General features: G+C 30.0%; 3 protein-coding genes across 3 annotated transcripts; 2 read left to right on the forward strand and 1 right to left on the reverse strand.

The window, feature by feature from the left end:
* Positions 1-2,479: 2,479 nt before the first annotated feature.
* Positions 2,480-4,015, reverse strand: LOC127253325 (photosystem II 10 kDa polypeptide, chloroplastic). Its single transcript, XM_051277868.1, has 5 exons — positions 3,799-4,015; positions 3,637-3,695; positions 2,983-3,038; positions 2,834-2,886; positions 2,480-2,723 (listed from the first exon to the last, which is right to left on the reverse strand). Exons 1-5 carry the CDS (start codon positions 3,950-3,952, stop codon positions 2,629-2,631), a joined length of 417 nt encoding a protein of 138 aa, XP_051133825.1. The 5' UTR covers positions 3,953-4,015; the 3' UTR covers positions 2,480-2,628.
* A 3,874-nt stretch (positions 4,016-7,889) lies between these two features.
* On the forward strand, positions 7,890-10,421 carry LOC127253362 (probable protein phosphatase 2C 6). The gene is made up of 5 exons (XM_051277922.1): positions 7,890-8,186; positions 8,390-8,728; positions 9,203-9,320; positions 9,437-9,660; positions 9,828-10,421. The coding sequence occupies exons 1-5, from the start codon at positions 7,890-7,892 to the stop codon at positions 10,263-10,265; spliced, it is 1,416 nt and encodes a 471-aa protein (XP_051133879.1). The 3' UTR covers positions 10,266-10,421.
* Positions 10,422-12,355: 1,934 nt separating this feature from the next.
* LOC127253453 (COP9 signalosome complex subunit 6a) lies at positions 12,356-15,495 on the forward strand. The gene is made up of 9 exons (XM_051278066.1): positions 12,356-12,766; positions 12,873-12,961; positions 13,391-13,484; positions 14,041-14,102; positions 14,184-14,262; positions 14,340-14,432; positions 14,765-14,865; positions 15,032-15,087; positions 15,170-15,495. Exons 1-9 carry the CDS (start codon positions 12,490-12,492, stop codon positions 15,249-15,251), a joined length of 933 nt encoding a protein of 310 aa, XP_051134023.1. The 5' UTR covers positions 12,356-12,489; the 3' UTR covers positions 15,252-15,495.
* The last annotated feature ends 4,679 nt before the right edge of the window (positions 15,496-20,174 follow it).

Below are 20,174 nucleotides of genomic sequence, written 5' to 3' on the forward strand. Positions count from 1 at the left end.
GGTACTAATAATCCAACGGTTGCGTCGACACGAGATTAGCACGTGCGAACCCGGGCACTGATATTCATATTTTAGTTTTTTATGTTTATTTTATGGGTGAGCATCAGAGCCATTATGACGACAGCTTGCTGGCTGGCGGCTCGGCTTATATAGGCTGGTTTGTTGGCCCAATAAAAATGCATTGATATTAAGCCCGCTCCCTTCGTGAATGAAAGTTGTGATTATTTTCATAAGTAGGGTCGTCGATTCACATTTTTGGATCGTGTTCGTGTCAGATAGAGCCATGAGGATAATAAAAAAACTGTCAATCCAAACTCGACTCAAATTCAAAATCTGATATGAAACCCTAGATTCAAACACGACACAAATTCTTTCAGGTCGAGTTCAGGTTCAGGTCACTCGAAATTCGAACAAACTCAATACAAACTCGACACGAAACAGACTCAAAAATTTAAAAAAAATTAAATTGACCTAAAAAATATAATTTTTATTTTAATTTTTATATTATTTTATATTTAAAATAATATAAATATTATAAATTAAAATAATAATAATAAAAATTTCAGGTCAACCCGAAACACGAAATCTAAAACCTAACCTGATTTTGATATTTCAGGTTATCAAGTCAACCCGAAACACGACCCGAACACGACACGAATTTTTTTCGTTTCAAGTTCGGGTCGACATGATTTTTTTAAAACCCGAAATACCCAAACCCGAACCTGAAAATTTCAGGTCGAACGGGTTCGATTTTTTGGGTCGAGTTTACTTTTGACACTTCTATTCATATGCATTGTTTCCATATTTAATTTAAATTATAGTATTTCCTTCGTCCCATTGCAAGGTTGTCGTTTACTTTTTGCACGTAGATTTTTTAATATTAGTATTGTTAATAAATTGTAGTAAAAAAGACAAAAATGTCCCTCTTAGTATCGTGTAATATAAAAGTAATGACACTTGTGTGAGATATAGTGTAAGTTGGAATTGTATTTATTATGTTAAGTAGACAGTACAATTACTAAATTAGGAAATAGTAACTTTATTTTGAGACGAACAAAAATAAAAAATGACAATCTTCCAATGCGACTGAATAAGTACTTTATTTGTCACTTAAAGTTACTTTATTTTGCCCTCAGCTAAATTTATGAATAATTCGTCTATTATAAATCATATTTATCTACTTATAATTTTATTACTTTTATTGTAACAAATATTAATAATAAATATGTAACTATTTTTTATTTATTCCACTATTTTTTATCAATTATTTAATGCTTGCTTTAATTTTTATCATCGTTCACATTACATATAATTTCCGGTAAAAATACTCACTTCGTCCAAATCTATACACTTATTTTAGGAGGTTATCATAAATATATATATTCTTTTTTAAAAAAATTAAAAAATTATATCAATGTAATCTTTTCCTAAAAAAAGAAAAAAAATCAAAATAATTGGAGTATTTGTTACATACGTTATACACACGTGGGTGTGTTTGTTTGGAGGTTTGGATTTTGAGTTGGGATTTGAATAATAAAAATTTTGAATTTGAATAGTTGTATGATGTGATATAAATAGGGTTTGATGTGATGTTTTGAATGTAAAATTGATTTTTAGTATAATATAAAAAATAAAAAATAGATGTTTGATTTGATATTTTTGGGGGAAAAAAATTGGATGAATAGTGGAAATCCACCAAAATCCTTCAAACAAACACACCCGTAGTGTACAACGTAGCCCATTTTATGTCGATACTTATATTCACTCTTACCTATAAATATGATAATACAATTTAAAAAAAAAACAATTATCTACTTCTGCATCTACTCTCTCACTCTATTTCCATATACTAACACACATATATTTACATATAAGTAATCATTATATATATATATATAAATATATTGTACTCACACGTCACATATATATATATACTTACAAACTATATTATATTATTATATATTATATAACAGTATTATCTTTTATATATATATATATATAACTAACTCATGCCCAAATATTTAAGTATACAGTTAAACCATAGATATCAGCTTTGTTTACCTAAATCATCTTTCCCTTATTTGATTCTATTCAATTTTTGGGAAAAAAAAAAAAGTCACATTAAATACTCAACTAGTTTACTTAATAAATTTACATTTACTATTTAACATTAAAAATATCTTTATATTTGAATATTTTTTTTTTTATAAAAGTCATTCTATTACTATTATAAGATATTAGTAGAAATATTTTTATTCATTTTCCTTTATTTGTATTACATTTTGATACAGTAATTAATATTAAAATATCAACACGCAAAAAATAAATATAAACTTTCAAAATGGACGAAAGGAGTATATATGTCTAAACAGGGCCTACTACTCTAGCAAAATATTTTAAAAACAACAAAAACAAAGACTAAAATTACACAAACCACAATAATCCAACAAAAACAAAGACTAAAATTACACAACCACAATAATCCAACAAATTAGTAATATTTCATGTTCAAAATATTCCATACATATGTTCTTTTTATATATATACATGTGCATGGGCTCTGAAGTACAGTAAAGTGCTTTGAAATGTCCATAGATCCCAGCACACACATACACAGATTAACTAACCTTACTGTGCCAAAGCACTTGTGTTGTACACCAGAAGCGCTCCTCCCGCAAGTATACCCGCAAGCGTCACCGCCCAGATAGCCAACCCGGTAGTGCCTGCACAGTAATTATATTTGTATACGTATAGTTACATAATTTGATACATATGCATATACATGGATGGAAATGAACAAAAGGAATTTGAAGTTTGTGGTGAGCAAACTTACCGCCGACGTAGACTTCACCGCTTGGCGACCACTCCTTCTCATCATAGATTGGGCTGTGAGTTTGAGAAATTACATGACCGCCATTAGATATGTATGTATTAATTTGTTTGTGTGGATTGGATAATTGAAGGTTGATTTTATTCATGTACCTGTATCCATCGACGTTGGCGCCATATTTGTCGACAAATTGGTAAACACCTTTCCCCTGATTTACATATAACAAATTGCATTCAAATCAGGTAAGGAAATGTTTGTTTTGCATCGCCTTTGAATGGATCTAGTTAGAAGATGAATCCATTATAATCTCATCAATTAGTAAACAAATCTGAGTTGGAGATGCTGAAATTTTGTATGTTCAAAAGATGAACAAGTTTCTCAGCTCAATTCAACAATGAAGCAGGTAGCAATTGAGATTAAACTTGAGCTTCGCAGAGTTTTAAAGGAAAATTCAGCTCGTTCGATTGATCTAGACACAAGCATAGTTCAATTGATTACAAATTACTAATTCAACATGACCGAGATCGATAATTCTGTTCTTAATAGTAATCAAATCTGTGTTGAAGATGTTAAAACTTTTTAGGCACAAAAGATAAACAAGTTTCTCAGCTCAATCCAAGGATGAAGTAGGTAGCTATTGAGATTAAACTCGAGTTTTGCAGAATTTTAAAGGAAAAATCAGTTCGATCGATCTAGACACGAGCACAGTTCAATTGATTACAAATTACTACACGAACATGACCGAAACCGACAACGAAGCAGCAATAGCTAAAGAACATTTAAGTTCAACACAAAAGGCGACGTACCCTCCCCTTCCGGCCGGACGCGTCCAAATTGGAAGGTAAACTCATTCCGCCATTAATTCCTGGACACAAGTCCAAAAGAAAACCGATCAAAACAACCGAATCTTCTCAGAAATTAGAACGAACCGTCAAGAAACAACACACAACAATAGAATCAGCACTCACCGTACGGTGTGTCGGTTTTGATCTTCTTCACCTTACTAGCTTCCACTCTAAGGCGACCGGTTCTGGCAAGCGACGGCAGGCCTCTGGCGGATGACCTCTGCACAGTGAACGGAGACGGTTTCAGCGTCACTGAACTCATCACTGTGGTCGCCATGCGCGCTGATCGAGCTTCTGCGAGAGTGAGAAAGTAACAACTGGTAACTGCCTCTGCGGCGTGTTTGAGGACACAAAACATATAAAAAACCAGGGGACTGGCGATTGGTCCACGCGGCAGCGATCCTGTGGCTGGATTTGGATATGATTTTGCAAACATTATCACAATGGCGAGCCCGCGCGCTAACATGAGCCACACAGGTGCAGATTTTTGAGTAACACGTGGATCCCATCCATTGGATGCGTATGTTATTTGTTTGTAATAATAGATAAATTCAAAATTAATTACTCGTCGTTTACGTAGTACTCATGGAAAAGTACTCGTACAAATTTTCTATTTTCATTTGTCTACAAAATAATACTCTCTTCGTCCCATATACAAGGTCCACGTTATCGTTTTTATTCGTCCCACATATACGATACGATGTTATTTTTCTTTTTTCGAAAATGATTACACTCTTTAATCACATTTTAAATTTTTTAATTTTTTTTTAAATTTTTTTAATTAAATTAATTAGTTATTTTAATATTAATTTATAATTATTTATATTATAAAATAATTTATTTTCACTAATACATTCTTAATTCTCTACTAATTACATTCCTCTTAAAATACCGTGTTTACAGTGCAGCAGGTATTTGGGACGGAGGTAGTAATAAATAACAATAAAATAGAATTATATATTATTTTAATAATTTTATATTGTGTGGTTAATTTTGAATAATGAAAATAAATATATAAATATGATTTGATATTTTTTTAAAAAATAAAATAAAATAGTAAAAATTCAAAAAAACTACGGACCAAAGTATATTTGGGCCCAAGTTGTCTAGTGGGCTGAGCACGTAGACCTGAGCCCTCCTAATTTACTTTAACTCAGTTCAATATTGAATTCAATATATGTGTTCGTTTCAAAAAATTTTTGTTTATTTATTTTTAATTAAACTTATTATATTGTAATTCGATTTATAATTAGATAATATTTTATTAAATCAAATAATTAACTACTATATCGAAATTGCTCTTATTTGGCTGTGTTTTAAAAATCATAACAATTTAAATTGAAATAATTTCTTTATAGACACAAAACCAAAATAAATAAAATTCTGAGTGCTTGCTTTATATATATATATATATTAATGATTTTTAAATTTTAAAAAAAAAATACATTTAATTTTTCACTGTATAATGTTTAAAATCAAACTTCAAATTAAAAATAAACTCGAACTACAAACAAACAAAGGGAGGGCGTGTTGTTTAGTGTTAGTTTGAAGTATTATTTTTTTCCATTTTTGTTAATAAAATATATGGAAATTTTTATCAATAATAATATTAAAATGATATTTGTATTGAATTGTAATTTTTTATAATATAAAATATATTATTTATATTATGTGAATATATATTATATTTTTGTATTAATATTCATAAAATTATATCAATAATAATTGATGGTGAACAAACTCTAAACTATATATATTTTCATATAAAATTTGAATAAAACTAAAGAAAAAACAACCATCCCTTAAATTATTGCAACCAACAATCATTCATCTACTATTAGTGTTATGAATTTGGGATAGCTTTAACCATAAATTATAGCATTTGATTGTGTTCTACTCATTTATTTGTCTTGTTTTAATACTTACAAGTGAAACAAAATATTAAATATGATCATTTTACAATAAAGTTGAGATGTTGAATAATAATAATAATAAAATAAAAGAAAATTATACTCTTCAACATTTCCTATACAAGTATCATAGTATTTTTACTTTAAAATATATATTATATTCAAAAAATATATAAAATGTATGTCTAGGTTTGTATTACTCTCTCTCTCATTTAAATTTATGTTCACTTTCTTTTTAGGTTGTCATCGAAAAATATTTTCATTTTTTTTAAGTAAAAAATTATTTTTTTTTTGTATTATTTTTTACTATAAAAGTAAAAATTAACAATTATTACTCATTTTTATTAAAACTCGTGCCCGATCAAATGGACACAGATTTGCATAACGGAAGAAATATTATACAAATATAACTATTTTTTACATTAATATACTTATAATGACAAAAAGATTTTTTATTTATAATTTTTATCGACTATCAATATAATATCATTTCTGTTTAAATTTGTGGCAACACAAATAGAATTATAATTTTAGAACGAATGCCGCTAAGTAACAATATTACTATAATTTAAGTGAACAAATTATAATAGAAATAAAATAAATGCACCCTTTTTTGCGCTGGAAATGATGTGTGGGTATAAATATGTTTAAATAAAATAATAATAATGTCAACCATAATCAATACTTGTACTTCCCGGCAGTGCTGTGGCATCTTTAAATATTGGTCAACAATATTGGATGTGCTTATCTAATACTAATAATAATAAAAGAAAGTTAACATATTTTTGAATTAATATTGTTAAAGAATATAATATACTCTCTCCATCCCCAGTGATGTTTATTTTTTACATATAAATTTTTTAATATTAGTATTATATTATATTGTAGTAAAAAAAAGACAAAAATATCACCATTAATATAGTGTAATATAAAAGTAATGACATTTGTATAATATATTGTAAATTAGAATGATATTTATTAGGTTAAGTAAGTAGTATAATTACTACATTAGGAAATGGTGATCTTGTTTTGAAACGGACGAAAATGAAAAATGACAATTTTTCAATGGGACAATGGGACGGAGGGGTATTATATTTTACATATTTGTAAAAATAATAACTTAATAAAGAAATAGTATATTTTTTATATTATCAATTTTATTTTATTTTATATCTAATACTCCCTCCGTCCCACATTCCATGTCCACGTTGCCGTTTCTGTCTATCTCATATACCATGTTACTTTCCTTTTTTGGAAAATGATTACACACTTTAATCTATTTTAAACTTTTTACTATTTTTTTAAATTTTAATTAAATTAATTAGTTATTTTAATCTTAATTTATAATTATTTATATTATAAGATAATTATTTTTACTAATATATTCTTAATTATTTACTAATTAAACCTTTTATAAAATATCGTGTCTACATTGTAGCAGACAAAGTGCGTAAGATGGAGGTAGTAGTATAAAAATATTTCAAATTAAAAATACTTAACAAACACAACCACTTTGTCTTTTAATTGTAGTATCAAAGTTTAAAGAAAGGATACAAATTTGACCTTTTTCATAGTTTTAAATAATTATAAAAAAACATTTTAGTAAATTATAAATGTATATAATAAACAGTCCCAGTGAGTTCATGTTAGAACATAGCAGTGAATATGAATTGATTCAACATGGTCATATTTCTAACATGATTTTTTATTGTCACATAGTACAATATTTATTACCTAACCAAAATTAATTTTTATTTGAATAAACCCAAATTATAACGAATAAATCAATAAAATTTAATATTGATTATTATGATATATAATGAGACCAAATATATATATATATAATATTTTTATTATTCTCAAAGTTTTCAAAATCTGAAAAACTCTTGTCTAAATCCAAAATATAAAAGAGATACAAATTGTGTACATATACTTTATATACATAAAGCAAATAAATAAAGCCATAATTACATATTAATCCTAATATTAATATAGGCAATTGATATTATATTTGAGGACGGGTAATTAATTGCATTTAACACCCGCGCCGTACAGTTGTGTGTAAGCATTATTTTTTTGAATTGTTGCTGCCTGGCTGCCACTGCCAAATCTGTCAGTCTGTCCTTCAGAATCTCCTACACCACACCAGGCCAGAATCCGGCGCCGGAAAATCTCTTCAATCGCCAACACGTCTGTAAATCCTTTTTTTACGTACTCAATCCTAACCGCCACACCTGATTGTCGTGATTTTTTTGATTGTTTGGATGCCTTTTGATTTCGGAATTTAGCCGAGTCTCGGAATCAATGGGCGGTTGTCAGTCGTCGGTTAACGTGAAGGCCGCGGCGGCGACGACGAAGAAGAAGAGAAGCGATGGTAAGATTGATCGGTCCAAGTCGAGAAGTAACAGCGCCGGTGATTTCGCCGCCTTAATCAACAAGCTGGATAGTGGCGCCGAGGTGGCGGCGGCTTACTTGTCAGAGATGCGGGAGTTTCATCGGATTCCAGGGCGGCTGTATTCGAACGGCGCCAGTCGCATCGCGAGCCTGTACACACAGCAAGGGAGGAAAGGAGTCAACCAGGATTCGATGCTCGTGTGGGAGGTCAGTTTTAATTTCGTAGGTTCATTTTCATAGAAATCGATTCAACTTCGTATGCTGTAGAGATGCTCGTCGATTAGATTAGGTTTTTCGATTGGTAGAACATGATTCAATTTGTTTCTGCGAACAATTATGCGAACGATGAACATCAACATTTCCGTGCATTTTCGCAATTTATAACTTACCTGCAATTGTTTATACGGTAGAATTTGGGGAGAACAGATCGAAACGCAACGTTCTGCGGAGTGTTCGACGGACACGGTCCTTATGGTCACATGGTTGCCAGGAGAGTGCGCGATGTTCTTCCAATATTGCTGCGTTTACAGTGGGAAATCATTCCTCAAAATTGCCATGGATTGGAAGGCAATGGCAGTGATGAAAATGACAACAGTGATAATGACGGCGATGAGATTGTTCCAGATACGCATACGGCGCTCAAGAGGTCAATTCTGAAGGCTTCCGAGTTAATGGATGACGAACTCAAGTCTCATCCCCGAATCGATTGCTACTGCAGCGGCACAACTGCTGTCGTTTTGGTAATGGAGGTACTTCCCTGATCTTGCTTGTGAATTTTATTCTTAGATTCCAAATTCTCAATTTGATTCTCTTGGTAGCCATAGATGGAGAAATTGGTGCTCATGTTGAATCTGTGCATATAATTCTGAGGAATGTTAGTTGATAGATTGTCGAAAACTTGAATGGTCGCTTGTGAAATCCAATCTACGACCCGAATTTCCCATTCGGTTCTTCTGGTAGTCATAGATGGAAAAAGACAGAAACCATATGGTGTTTTAGACAAGCCATTGCCATTGTATTGAGCTTCATAAGAAATGTTCGAGTAGACTGTTGATTGATTAAATCTCTGAGTATTTTCTTCGATCTTTTTGTTGTGCGAACATCAGTTTGATTCCACTGTATTATATCACAATCCATTGCATGGTTCAAACATAACTTGTGGAAGCAAACTAGTTGTTTAACAAATCTGTTGCCCAATTCAAGAAACATAAATGTGATTTCAGGGCCGGGATCTGATAACTGGAAATGTTGGCGATTCGCGGGCAGTATTGGCAACACGAGACGACAACAATGTTCTTGTTGCATTACAGCTTACAGAGGATTTGAAACCAGATCTCCCAAGTACATCCTTCTATCCATTGCTGATTTCTTATGCATGATTATCTTTGAGCCTTCCTGTTTCATCAGACTACTCGATTTCGCGACGAATCTAACCAATTTTCGATCTTTATTTCCAGGAGAAACCACGAGGATACAGAAATGCAGAGGAAGAGTATTCGCAATGCAAGACGAGCCCGATGTTGTGCGCCTATGGTTGCCAGACAGCAACTCACCGGGCCTGGCCATGTCCAGAGCCTTTGGCGACTTCTGTCTGAAAGACTTCGGTTTGATCGCAATCCCGGAAGTTCGTCACCATCGCGTAACTAATAGAGACGAGTTTGTTATTCTCGCCACAGACGGGGTACTAGTATTACTTCAAACATAGTTTGTTCGAATTCTCCCAAAATTGTTTATAACCTATTTGTGGTTTGAAAAGTATATGCACAATTTTGATTTCTCGGGTTATAAGCAATTTTGTCTAAATTATGAGCCGGTTTTAAAGCTTTCTTTCGCTCGACGTCTACGCAGGTGTGGGACGTTCTTTCGAACCAGGAAGCCGTCGACATCGTCGCTTCCTCTTCCTGTCGCACCACCGCGTCTCGAGCTCTCGTCGATTATGCCACCAGAGCATGGCGGTATAAGTACCCGACATCAAAGATCGACGACTGCGCGGCCGTGTGCTTATTCCTCGATCATACGACCGAAGTATGTAATTTTGATCCTCCCAATGGTACCTTACCTAAGGCGGCAAGTTCGACCAACGACTCCGGAGAGATCGTCCCGGCTACGGAGGAAGTCGAAAAGCCAATGCAGAGATCTGCGAGTCGAAGCCTCGCCAACTACATCGCTAGTGAAGACGATGAATGGTTAGCTCTTGACGGCGTTACGAGGTCGAATAGTCTGATCAGCCTCCCGCGATTCTTGCCGGGGCTTCGAAGATCGACCGGCCGGCGACGTCGAAAATGACTGTGAAGGAACCATGCAGCTGTTTTACCGGCGAAAATCTATTGTAGGAATTCATTGTCTCAGCAACTGTTCGTATGTAAGAAATCATATGCAGCTGGATTATAGAGTTTTCGGTTTTTATGTTGGAAGGATGAATTACTTAATATATGAATCTTAAATTATGTTATACTCCTATTATCGTTATTATTTTTGTTTAGAATGTTGAATTTATATAGAACAATCTGAATTGAGCATAGATCTTTACTAATTTAGTGCTATAATCCCAAGCTAGTGAAGTAAGTGAAATTTTTTTGCAATTTTAGTTTTTCAATGCCAAAGATATTTATATGGCATATGCCATGCTCATCGAAGGACACGTGTTTACCGGGTCAAAGATACCTGACGGACACATAATTTTTTTTTTTTAACTATTTAAAAACATTTTAATTTTCAAAATTTTAATTTGTACAAAAAGGAAAAATTAAATAAACTACAATTTTTTAAAAAAAAATACATTAAAAAAAATCAACATATCCGTCATGTGTCATCCGGTAAGTCACGTAGATGTCATGTAGATATCTCCGCCGCCGAAGCACTAAAAATACAAAAAATTTTCGAGATTAGTTTTCAACATACTTCGGTTACAGAACTAATATAGGTCCCGTTGCGGAATTAAAAAATAAGTTTATCGTTTCATTAATTACAAACTCTCGACGACTTCCGATCCACCTGTCACATCAAACTTGCTTATGTGTGACTAACTTTGTCGAGTGTAATTATAAAATGAATTTGATCGAAAATTTACTCACCAATTTGTTTATATTCTACAAAGAAGCTCAAATAAGTTGGAACCGAATAAAGGGTGCGTTTGACAATTAGCTGATAGCTTTTAGCTGTTAACTAATTCAATTAGCAGTTTGTATTAAAATGCTTAGTAAAAACAAGTGACTATTAAGGTCATTGATATTTTATTTTTTAAAATATTTAATTTTATTCATTTTGTTTTGAAATTTATGAGAATTTTTATTATTAATTATAGAATTTTTATTATTAATTATTAAAAATTATAAAAATATTATAAAATATTTATTTTTATTTGTATTATTTAGATCTGAATTTTTTTTTTTTACTATAAACAATAATCATTTTTTATTGAAATTATATAATATATAAAATAATAAATCTTTCGTATATATTTTTATTATGGGTGTGTTATTTTGGGATTTTGGATTTTGAGTTGGGATTTGAATAGTAAAAATTTTGAATTTGAATAGTTGTATGATGTGATATAAATAGGTGTTGATGTGATGTTTTGAATGCAAATTGATTTTTAATATAATATAAAAATAAAAAATAGGTGTTTGATTTAATATTTTTGGGGAAAAAAATTGGATGAATAGTAAAAATCTAATCCGATCCCCCAAACAAACACACCCATGATGTTAATTATTGTTTTAATATATAAATAAATTAATAATTTTTGTTTTTTTTATTTGATATAGCTTTAAAAATTTATATATTTTACAAATAAAATAATATATATGTAATAATTAATAACAGTAATTATTTTAAATTTACAAAAATAAAAAATATAATTTAATAAATTAAATATATTAAAAATAATTAATAAATACTATTATAAAAATATTTATATATATATAAAATAAATAATTAAGTTTTAAGAGTAAATAAGAAATAATCAAAATTAAAATAAAAAATTCTTTCAAAACGTTGGATAGATTGAAATTTTCAAAAATTAGCTTTTTAGTCCAAAAGACTATTTAAAAAAATTAATTTACCAAATACTAAATTAATTTTTTTTTGACAGATCGTTCGTAAACTAAAAACTATCCCAAACACCCTCCAAGTCTCCAATCCTTTAGTATATTTTATTGCTCTAAATTTATATATAAAAGTAATAGCTCAAATATAACAGTAAGAGTGCTTTTTGCTTCCTTTTTTTTTTTTTTTAGTTTGATTTTTACTTAATTTATTTTATTTTTAATTTGAACAATTATTTAAATATAAACAAATAATTATATAATAAAAAAAATGAAAATGAAAAATTTATTTTAGATTGACGCTTGGCGATTGTGGAGTGGAATAGGGACATATAAAAAGGGGGAAGGCAAAGTGCAGGGGGGAAAGGAGAATGCTCTAGAACCCTATTTGAATTCGAGTTAGGGTTTGCGATGGAGAGAGTATAGCTTGAGAGCTCAGAATTTGAATTCAGAGGACGGAGAAGATGGCGTCGTCCTCCAGCAGCGGATTGACGTTCAAGCTGCATCCGCTCGTCATTGTTAACATCTCTGATCATTACACTCGGGTGAAGTCACAGTCGGTTCCGCCTCAGTCCGTCGGCGATGCGTTGTTGCAGCAGCCTCCTCCGCCGCGCGTGTTTGGATGTGTTCTTGGAATCCAGAGCGGTCGAACGGTGGAGATCTTCAACAGCTTCGAGCTTCTATACGACACGGACAATCACTCACTCGATCGGACTTTTCTTGAAAAAAAGCAAGAGCTCTGTGTGTACCTTACCTTTTTCTTTTTGTTTCTATTCATTTGAATTCTTCAGCTCTTGTTTACTGTTTTCTGCGTTGAAAATTATTCTTGTTTGATTGCGATTGCTAGATAAGAAGGTGTTTCCGCAATTTTATATTCTCGGATGGTATTCAACGGGGAACGATGCTCAAGAGTCCGATATGACCATCCACAAAGCAGTGAGTACATCATCTTAGTTTAGTGGATTAATGTTATCTTATAATTCGAGCTGAAATTATGCATACAATGGCCTGTGAAACTATAAAGTGAACATAAAAGCTAATTTTATTTTCCTTAGATTTGTTGCTGTGTCATTGCATATTCAAGATTTCAATGCGCCAGTTGGTATTTAATATAAGCAACTCATGAATAATCTGATTATATTTTTGTTTGTGTCACAACATAGTAAGAGCGTGAGAAAGTAAAGGTTGATGTGGATATTTTCTGAAATGAACTCATTTGACATTATGTACTATATTTGTATCTGAAATGAACGTCTTGAATATTTGTTTGTATGAACACTATTCCAGTTCTGTCCTTTATGTTTCTGTGTCGTAATTATGGCAGATGTTCCACTGTTCTTATGATAAATAAAATTTTCTTAACAGTTGATGGATATAAATGAGAGCCCAGTTTATGTTCTTCTCAATCCTTCAATTAATCCGGCACAGAAAGACCTTCCTATTACGATTTTTGAAAGCGGTATGCTTTCGTTTTCAACTTAATTGTACTCACCATTTCTTGGTGGCTTTTACTTAGGATATGCATATAGTTTTCCCTTGTTTGTGTTCCAATGCATTCTTCTCTTTTTACTGTGCTGTTGCCTGTTCTGAAACTTGATAGTTTGTCAATTCTTGAATACCTTTGAATTTTCTTGATTTTATTTCCAATTAGGGCTTTGCACCCAAAGACGAACTGACCATATCAGTAGGTATTTTAAGTGTGTGGAATATTATTGGAAGCATGTCAGCAATTACTTGACATTGAATTCTCGATTCTCAAAATGCCCACATTGTCTTACGTTTGGAGCAGTTTTCTCATTCATGTTTTTATTGAAATCAAGCAGCCAACCATGTTTCCTTTTTTTGGATTGGTTTACTTCATGTTGCTATGGAATAGGCTCAGCAAATCATGGTTTGTTCATTCATGAACGAAAGCAAGAATAACAGTCATGAGATGTTATATATATTGTTTTTGTAATACTAATCATTTTTATTTTTTTCTTCTTCTTCTAATTTCCATGTATGTTAATTAATAGAGCTGCATGTTATTGATGGTGCTCCTCAACTCATATTTGTTCGCTCAAGCTACACCATAGAGGTAGTTTTGTCTCCTGATTTTTCACATTCTTGGCATGATTGAGATTACAAGAAATAATCACTTCGTTCACTTGCTTACTAGACTGTGGAAGCGGAACGAATATCTGTTGATCATGTTGCTCATCTTAAGCCATCTGATGGGGGTTCTGCGGCAACTCAATGTAACTCTTGTACTGATATTTTATCCAGTTGATCTAGTCCCTTTTGCTAAAGTTAGTGCTACTTTTATCCTCTGCAGTGGCTGCTCACCTCACTGGCATACACAGTGCTGTGAAGATGCTGAATAGCAGAATCCGAGTTCTCCATCACTATCTAGTTTTAATGCAGAAAGGTACATGCCACATTCTCTGACCCCCTTCAAAATTTTTACAGAAGTGCACGATTTAGTAAATTGCATTTGGATTTGGATGGGGAAAAGGAGCCCGTAACATATATTTTTGTGGAACTAAAGATGTTCAGTTTCTCCAAAATTTTCAGCAATGGTGGAAGTCCAGAAAACTCTTCTGTCCTGTTTATCCATGGAATTTTTACTTTTGCTTTCTGTTCCCATGGCATCTGTAGCATCTTTACTGCCATCAATATCAAAACCCGAGAATACCACTGGATTGTATCTCCATTGCAACGTTGATTGAATTAAAATGTTAATCTTACTGGACGTGGCAGGAGATATTCCCTGTGACAATTCATTGCTACGACAAGTATCTAGTCTCTTGAGAAGATTACCTGCCATTGAATCTGAAAAGTTTCAAGATAATTTCTTGATGGTAAGTGATTTCTGAAGGTTCTTGGTTTTTATACACATGATTTACTTGAATACAACTGTTGGATTACTTTTATACTCGAGCAAAAAGCACTTTTTAATTTTAAATTTTTTTAATCAATATTCTATCATTATTGATTTTCCTAATGCTATGTATTTCTGCTTCCCAGGAATATAATGACACATTATTGATTACTTTCCTTGCCATGTTCACCAACTGCTCAAGGTATGTGTGCTAGATAATACCAAAAATTACCTTAAGGTAGCTAGACAACTGATACCATTAATCTTTTATCTTCTCTGTGCAGCACCATGAATGAACTGGTCGATAAATTCAACACAGCTTATGACAGGCACAGTCGAAGGGGTGGGCGAACCCCTTTCATCTAAAAGCTTTTTTCATTTCTTCCCTCCCCCCCCTCACCCCACCCTTAACCCAGTTTCCTTGAGGCCGGCACCATTTACATGTCTAGGTATCCTGTTGGGAATATACCACACAAGTAATCCTAGTAGCTTTTCTGTGTGTAATTTGGTTTTCCAATTTGTTCATGATTTACGGTATCATAACGAATGAGTGAGAATGTAACCCTTACAGCTTCATTCAAAGTTAATAATCTGATCATATCTCTCCAAACTGTTGTAACTCATTTGCCACACCAATTTCTTGCCCTGTCGTACTGCACAGTTTCTTCAAGCTGGAGTGGCTGTGTAAGTGTTGTGGTGTAGATTCTTTTGGTTTTATTATCCGTATCCTTTTCCTTCAATTGTTTGTATTTTGGCTGCAGAAACTAGCTTGCTTTGAATACTTGGAGTCGAGCTGAATCCAAAAGATCTATATTCAAACTGAAGCCGGAAAGGTACGTTGCATCACTTTGTATTTTCACCGTTTTGCTAAGGAAACACTCTTTTAGTGCTAAAATGAAATTTGATGTCCTTATCTCTGCTCAAATTATGCTTTTGGTTCCTTGAGTGATTAGGTGGATAATTGGGCCTAAAAATAATATGTGCTTAAATTAGTCTGTTTACTGTAAGTGCTTTGGATAACAATGTGTCAAATATTTTGATACAAAATTCAAGTGCATTGGATAAATACTTTGCTCGAATTTGAATTTGATGAATACTTGGTTGTTAAGTGAGCCATGTCGGATTGATTCGATAAGATACAATTAGATAAGTAGCCCCAGTAGGATCGATGAAGAGGATGAATTATTTACTGTAGTTGTTAAAAATACAAGTGAATGAAACCAGTTTTTTTCCATAGAAATTTGAGTTTTGAGTTTTAGCTTGGGGCTTAAGTTATTTTTAGTTTTATTTTAATATATGAACTAGTGTTTTCTTGTTTTAAGTCTATTGAAATGTGGTTTGACACAATATTTTGTTGCGTAATCGATATTGATAATCTAAGAAGACTTGTGAATAGATATTACCCACCCCCCTCGCTCTCTCTCTAAAAAATATCAATTTTGTGTGTGAAATTGTCTGTATATGGTTTTGATGATATCGTTTACTTTGCTATAAAGCAAGACAATAATATTCTATTTGGTGACTGAAACCTCATCAATATAATAGCTTTCCTGTTCTTTTGTTCTAATTAGTGTTTTTCCCTTTTGTATAGACATATATATATATATATATATACACTCTTGCGGTGGTTATTTTTAATTTTGATATGAAATAGTAGTTGGATAGGAATATGTTTGCATAAAAGAAGGATATTACATATAATTTTTTATTTTGTGCGAAATTGCTTATAAGATTTTCTGAAAATATTACATATAATTTCTTAGGAATTGTGTTAAATATATATATATATATATATATTTAATAACTACAATTGGATTATAAATAATTTTGCTAAATAATAAAGAAAGGTTTTAGTTTTAGACGCAGGCAGGCACACACGCGTTGAGTTGTGATGTGTGATCTCATAATATATCATGTCAAACTCATTCTTTCTTTGCCCAGTAAGTTGTTGCAATAAATAAATATAATTATTATTATTAATTGACTACAAGGAAACAACACATTGGTCTGCTTCTCTTCTCTTCTCATGAGTTAGTAGTCAGTGATTCTGTTATTACAGCTGTTGTGTGAGGGGCCATTTCATGACATGACTTTCTCTGGCCTTTCCCAACTTCGTTGTCCCAATTATTATTATTACTATTATTCATTTTGTTTCCTATTTTTATCTTGATACGGTTTTTTGTGTGATGTGATATTTTCTCCCTTACAGAGAATATCTGTTTATTTATTTATTATTATCAATAATACTTTATTGTCCTCAATTTAATTTTTTTAATATTAATATTATATTTGTATGTAATAAAATTAAAAAAAATATATTCCCTTTGTTTCATAAGAAACATGTATAATTTTTTATTTACATTTATGACAAGGTTATTATTTCTAAATTTTTTTAGTAATTTTATATTATTAGAAGTGGATCATACTTCAAATTTTTTTTATAGAAGCAGTATTTCGTATATTATATATTAATTAGAAAATCGTCTATGTTTAAAAAACAAACAACTTTTTTTGGTAGTTTAATCTTCAAACTTTTATATAAAATAAAGTTATAAATTGTATTTAAAACTATAAAAAATTGAATTACTTAAAACTAAAAAATTAAAAGTAGAAATTCTGTTTTTATATATTTTTATGGTAATGCTGGAATTGGCCGTTGTTATTTTTTAGGTACAAAGTGGATTAGCTTTGGCTGAATGTAAGAGTTCCCAAACTATGTAAAAAAAATAAATAATTGATACAGTGCTGAATTTAAAATTCTTAAATTCAGTGTTGTTGGATGTATTCACTAGTAACTAATAACACACAAGATATTATTATAGATAGTATATCATCTATATTAATGTAATATAAATATAATATATAAATTAATAGCATCCTAATTCTTTTCTGATAAAAAGTAAAATAAGTTAAACCTTAATAGGCAAGACAGAAATAGCATAAGGTTTATTTATTGTTACTTCGTCCTCGTATAATTGTGTATGAATTTTAATAAAAGTAGATAATCATTGTTATATTTTTTGTCTTTTTATAGTAAAAAAATATTAAAAAATAATGTATTTTTTTGTTAAAAATTGTTAGTTGTTATTGTTGTTTCCTATCTTGTCCATGAACCTTTCCAAGCCATTTCATGTAAATTTTGTTAAATTTCCAATTAAAAATTTTCATTGGAAAATGTATTTGGAATTTATTATTTGCTAAAACCAATTGACACCTTTTAAAACTTCAACCCTTGAGAACTGATCCATATTAATTCTGTCTATAATAATATGAAATATATATATATATATATTCTGTATTTTGGATTTAGTTTTTTGTATTAAAAATGACTAATGAATATAAGATTGTGAATGGAAAATAAACTCAGGACAATTGTAATCGCTTAGTATATATAGTTTACATTTACATGTTATTGAAGTTTGAACGTGTAAATAATATAATTCTTGGTGACAATATTGCAAATAAAAATAAAGTTAAAGTTGTAAATTAAGATTGTGTAATTTTTTTTTTCTGTAAGTAAGAAAAAAGAAAAAAAATATATATTTTAAATAAATAAATAAATCATCTAAATCTGGGGAGGGTAAAAATATTTTTAAATTTGATTGCTTTTCTTATTATTTAAATATAAAAATGTCAATTGGATTAAGTATAGGAATCGAGTGAAATTAATATAATAAGGGGCAAGACAAAGGTGCCAAATAAATGGTGTGTAATAAAAGCATACAAAAAGGGTTCTCTTGTTTGTCCATTTGCACACTTAGACGGCTATTAAGGTTTGCTTTCAATCTAAGTCTCTTTAATAATTAATACAATAGTAATAATTCAACACAATGAAAAGGTATTTAATTTGATTTATTTTTGGTATTATATATATAGTTTGTTTGGTTTGATTTTAAATTAATATTGTTATTTAAATTTTAATTTAAATAGTATTTAAATTCTATATTCTCTATGTCCACTTTAAATGTTTACATCTATTTTTTTTTTTATCTTTAAATATTTATTATTATATTAAAACAGTATAAATTAAATAAAAAAATAAAAATATTTTTATTAATATTTCATAATATAGATATAAATAAATATTTAATATGATATTCTAAATAATTATGTAGTATTCCTCCGCCTTTCTAAATTATGCATTTTTTTTTTATCTTTAATACTTTTTAATTTTTTTATTTAGTAAAAAACTCATCGTTTTTATATATTATAAAATAATAAAAATATCTATTAAAACTTCTGTTAAAAAAGTACAAAATTTGAAAACAGAGGAAGTATACTTATAATATAAATGTTTATTATCATGGTCGAAACAATATTTCAATTTAAAATTTTTATTATTATGTCGGTCAAAATTCAAATCCAAATGTTTTAAAAATACTCTTACTTACTGGGTGGAATCCGTACAGCATATGGAACCGTGTTATTATTAATATTATTATTACACAATAAATATTAGTATATCAATAATTCTCATGTTTGTTCGGCTTCGGTTTAACTTAATCCCTTCTCGGGGACCCCGACGCGGTTTTGTCATTGAAGGTCCCTGGACTTCGGGTCCGAACATGGTAGGAAGGATGTATCAATTAAAACTATTTAGCATTTTATCGAATTTTTAAAATCAAATATATTTAATACATATTTTTAAAAATTCTTTTAAAATTTTTAAGTATTCAATTCAAAATTTTGAATTATTTAACAATTTACAGACTTTAAAATTCCATTGACTAAATCGGATTTTTATTACAAGTTTCTAAGACATTATATTGTAAAATTTTCATAATAAATAGATATTTCATCGCAATTTATAACTTAAAAATATATATATTATTATTCATGTATGTAAGTGATAAATATTACTTATTCATGTATAATATTTATCACTATTACTATATTTTCTATATATATATAAATAAAATAATAATTTAAAACTTAAAACACATTAGTTTTTTTTTTTTTTTATTAAATTACTGTTATCTTTCTTGAGCTTTACTTTTTTCGTCATTTCATTTATGAGTTTTTTTTTTCTCGGTCAAAAGCACCACTAGAACTTGTTAATTTATTATTATTTTTTTTAAAAAAAAAGTTGAATAAAAATTTCACTCAAAATCACTGGGTGTGTTTGATAATGAATTCAAATTTATTCTAACAATATGTCAAAAGATATGATTAATAATCAAGTTATATATATATATTTTACAAAATATCATATTAAAACATTATTTAAATTAAAATTTAAATAATATTTAAATATATTATTATACATACAATTAATATATAAATAACAAA

The sequence above is a fragment of the Andrographis paniculata genome, unplaced genomic scaffold, assembly GCF_009805555.1.
Source record: "Andrographis paniculata isolate CXL003 unplaced genomic scaffold, ASM980555v1 Contig50END, whole genome shotgun sequence".
NCBI lineage: Eukaryota > Viridiplantae > Streptophyta > Magnoliopsida > Lamiales > Acanthaceae > Andrographis > Andrographis paniculata.

What these genes read in the sequence shown, in the direction of transcription:
- LOC127253325 (XM_051277868.1), bottom strand. Translation starts at nt 3,952, where the DNA reads ATGGCGACCACAGTGATGAGTTCAGTGACGCTGAAACCGTCTCCGTTC. An exon ending in CAAAACCGACACACCGTACG is followed by an intron (nt 3,696 to 3,798) that starts GTGAGTGCTGAT and finishes ACTTGTGTCCAG; the next exon opens with GAATTAATGGCGGAATGAGT. An exon ending in CGTCCGGCCGGAAGGGGAGG is followed by an intron (nt 3,039 to 3,636) that starts GTACGTCGCCTT and finishes TATGTAAATCAG; the next exon opens with GGGAAAGGTGTTTACCAATT.
- LOC127253453 (XM_051278066.1), top strand. Translation starts at nt 12,490, where the DNA reads ATGGCGTCGTCCTCCAGCAGCGGATTGACGTTCAAGCTGCATCCGCTC. An exon ending in TTCAAGATAATTTCTTGATG is followed by an intron (nt 14,866 to 15,031) that starts GTAAGTGATTTC and finishes TCTGCTTCCCAG; the next exon opens with GAATATAATGACACATTATT. An exon ending in ATGTTCACCAACTGCTCAAG is followed by an intron (nt 15,088 to 15,169) that starts GTATGTGTGCTA and finishes TTCTCTGTGCAG; the next exon opens with CACCATGAATGAACTGGTCG.
- LOC127253362 (XM_051277922.1), top strand. Translation starts at nt 7,890, where the DNA reads ATGGGCGGTTGTCAGTCGTCGGTTAACGTGAAGGCCGCGGCGGCGACG. An exon ending in ATTCGATGCTCGTGTGGGAG is followed by an intron (nt 8,187 to 8,389) that starts GTCAGTTTTAAT and finishes TTTATACGGTAG; the next exon opens with AATTTGGGGAGAACAGATCG. An exon ending in CTGTCGTTTTGGTAATGGAG is followed by an intron (nt 8,729 to 9,202) that starts GTACTTCCCTGA and finishes ATGTGATTTCAG; the next exon opens with GGCCGGGATCTGATAACTGG.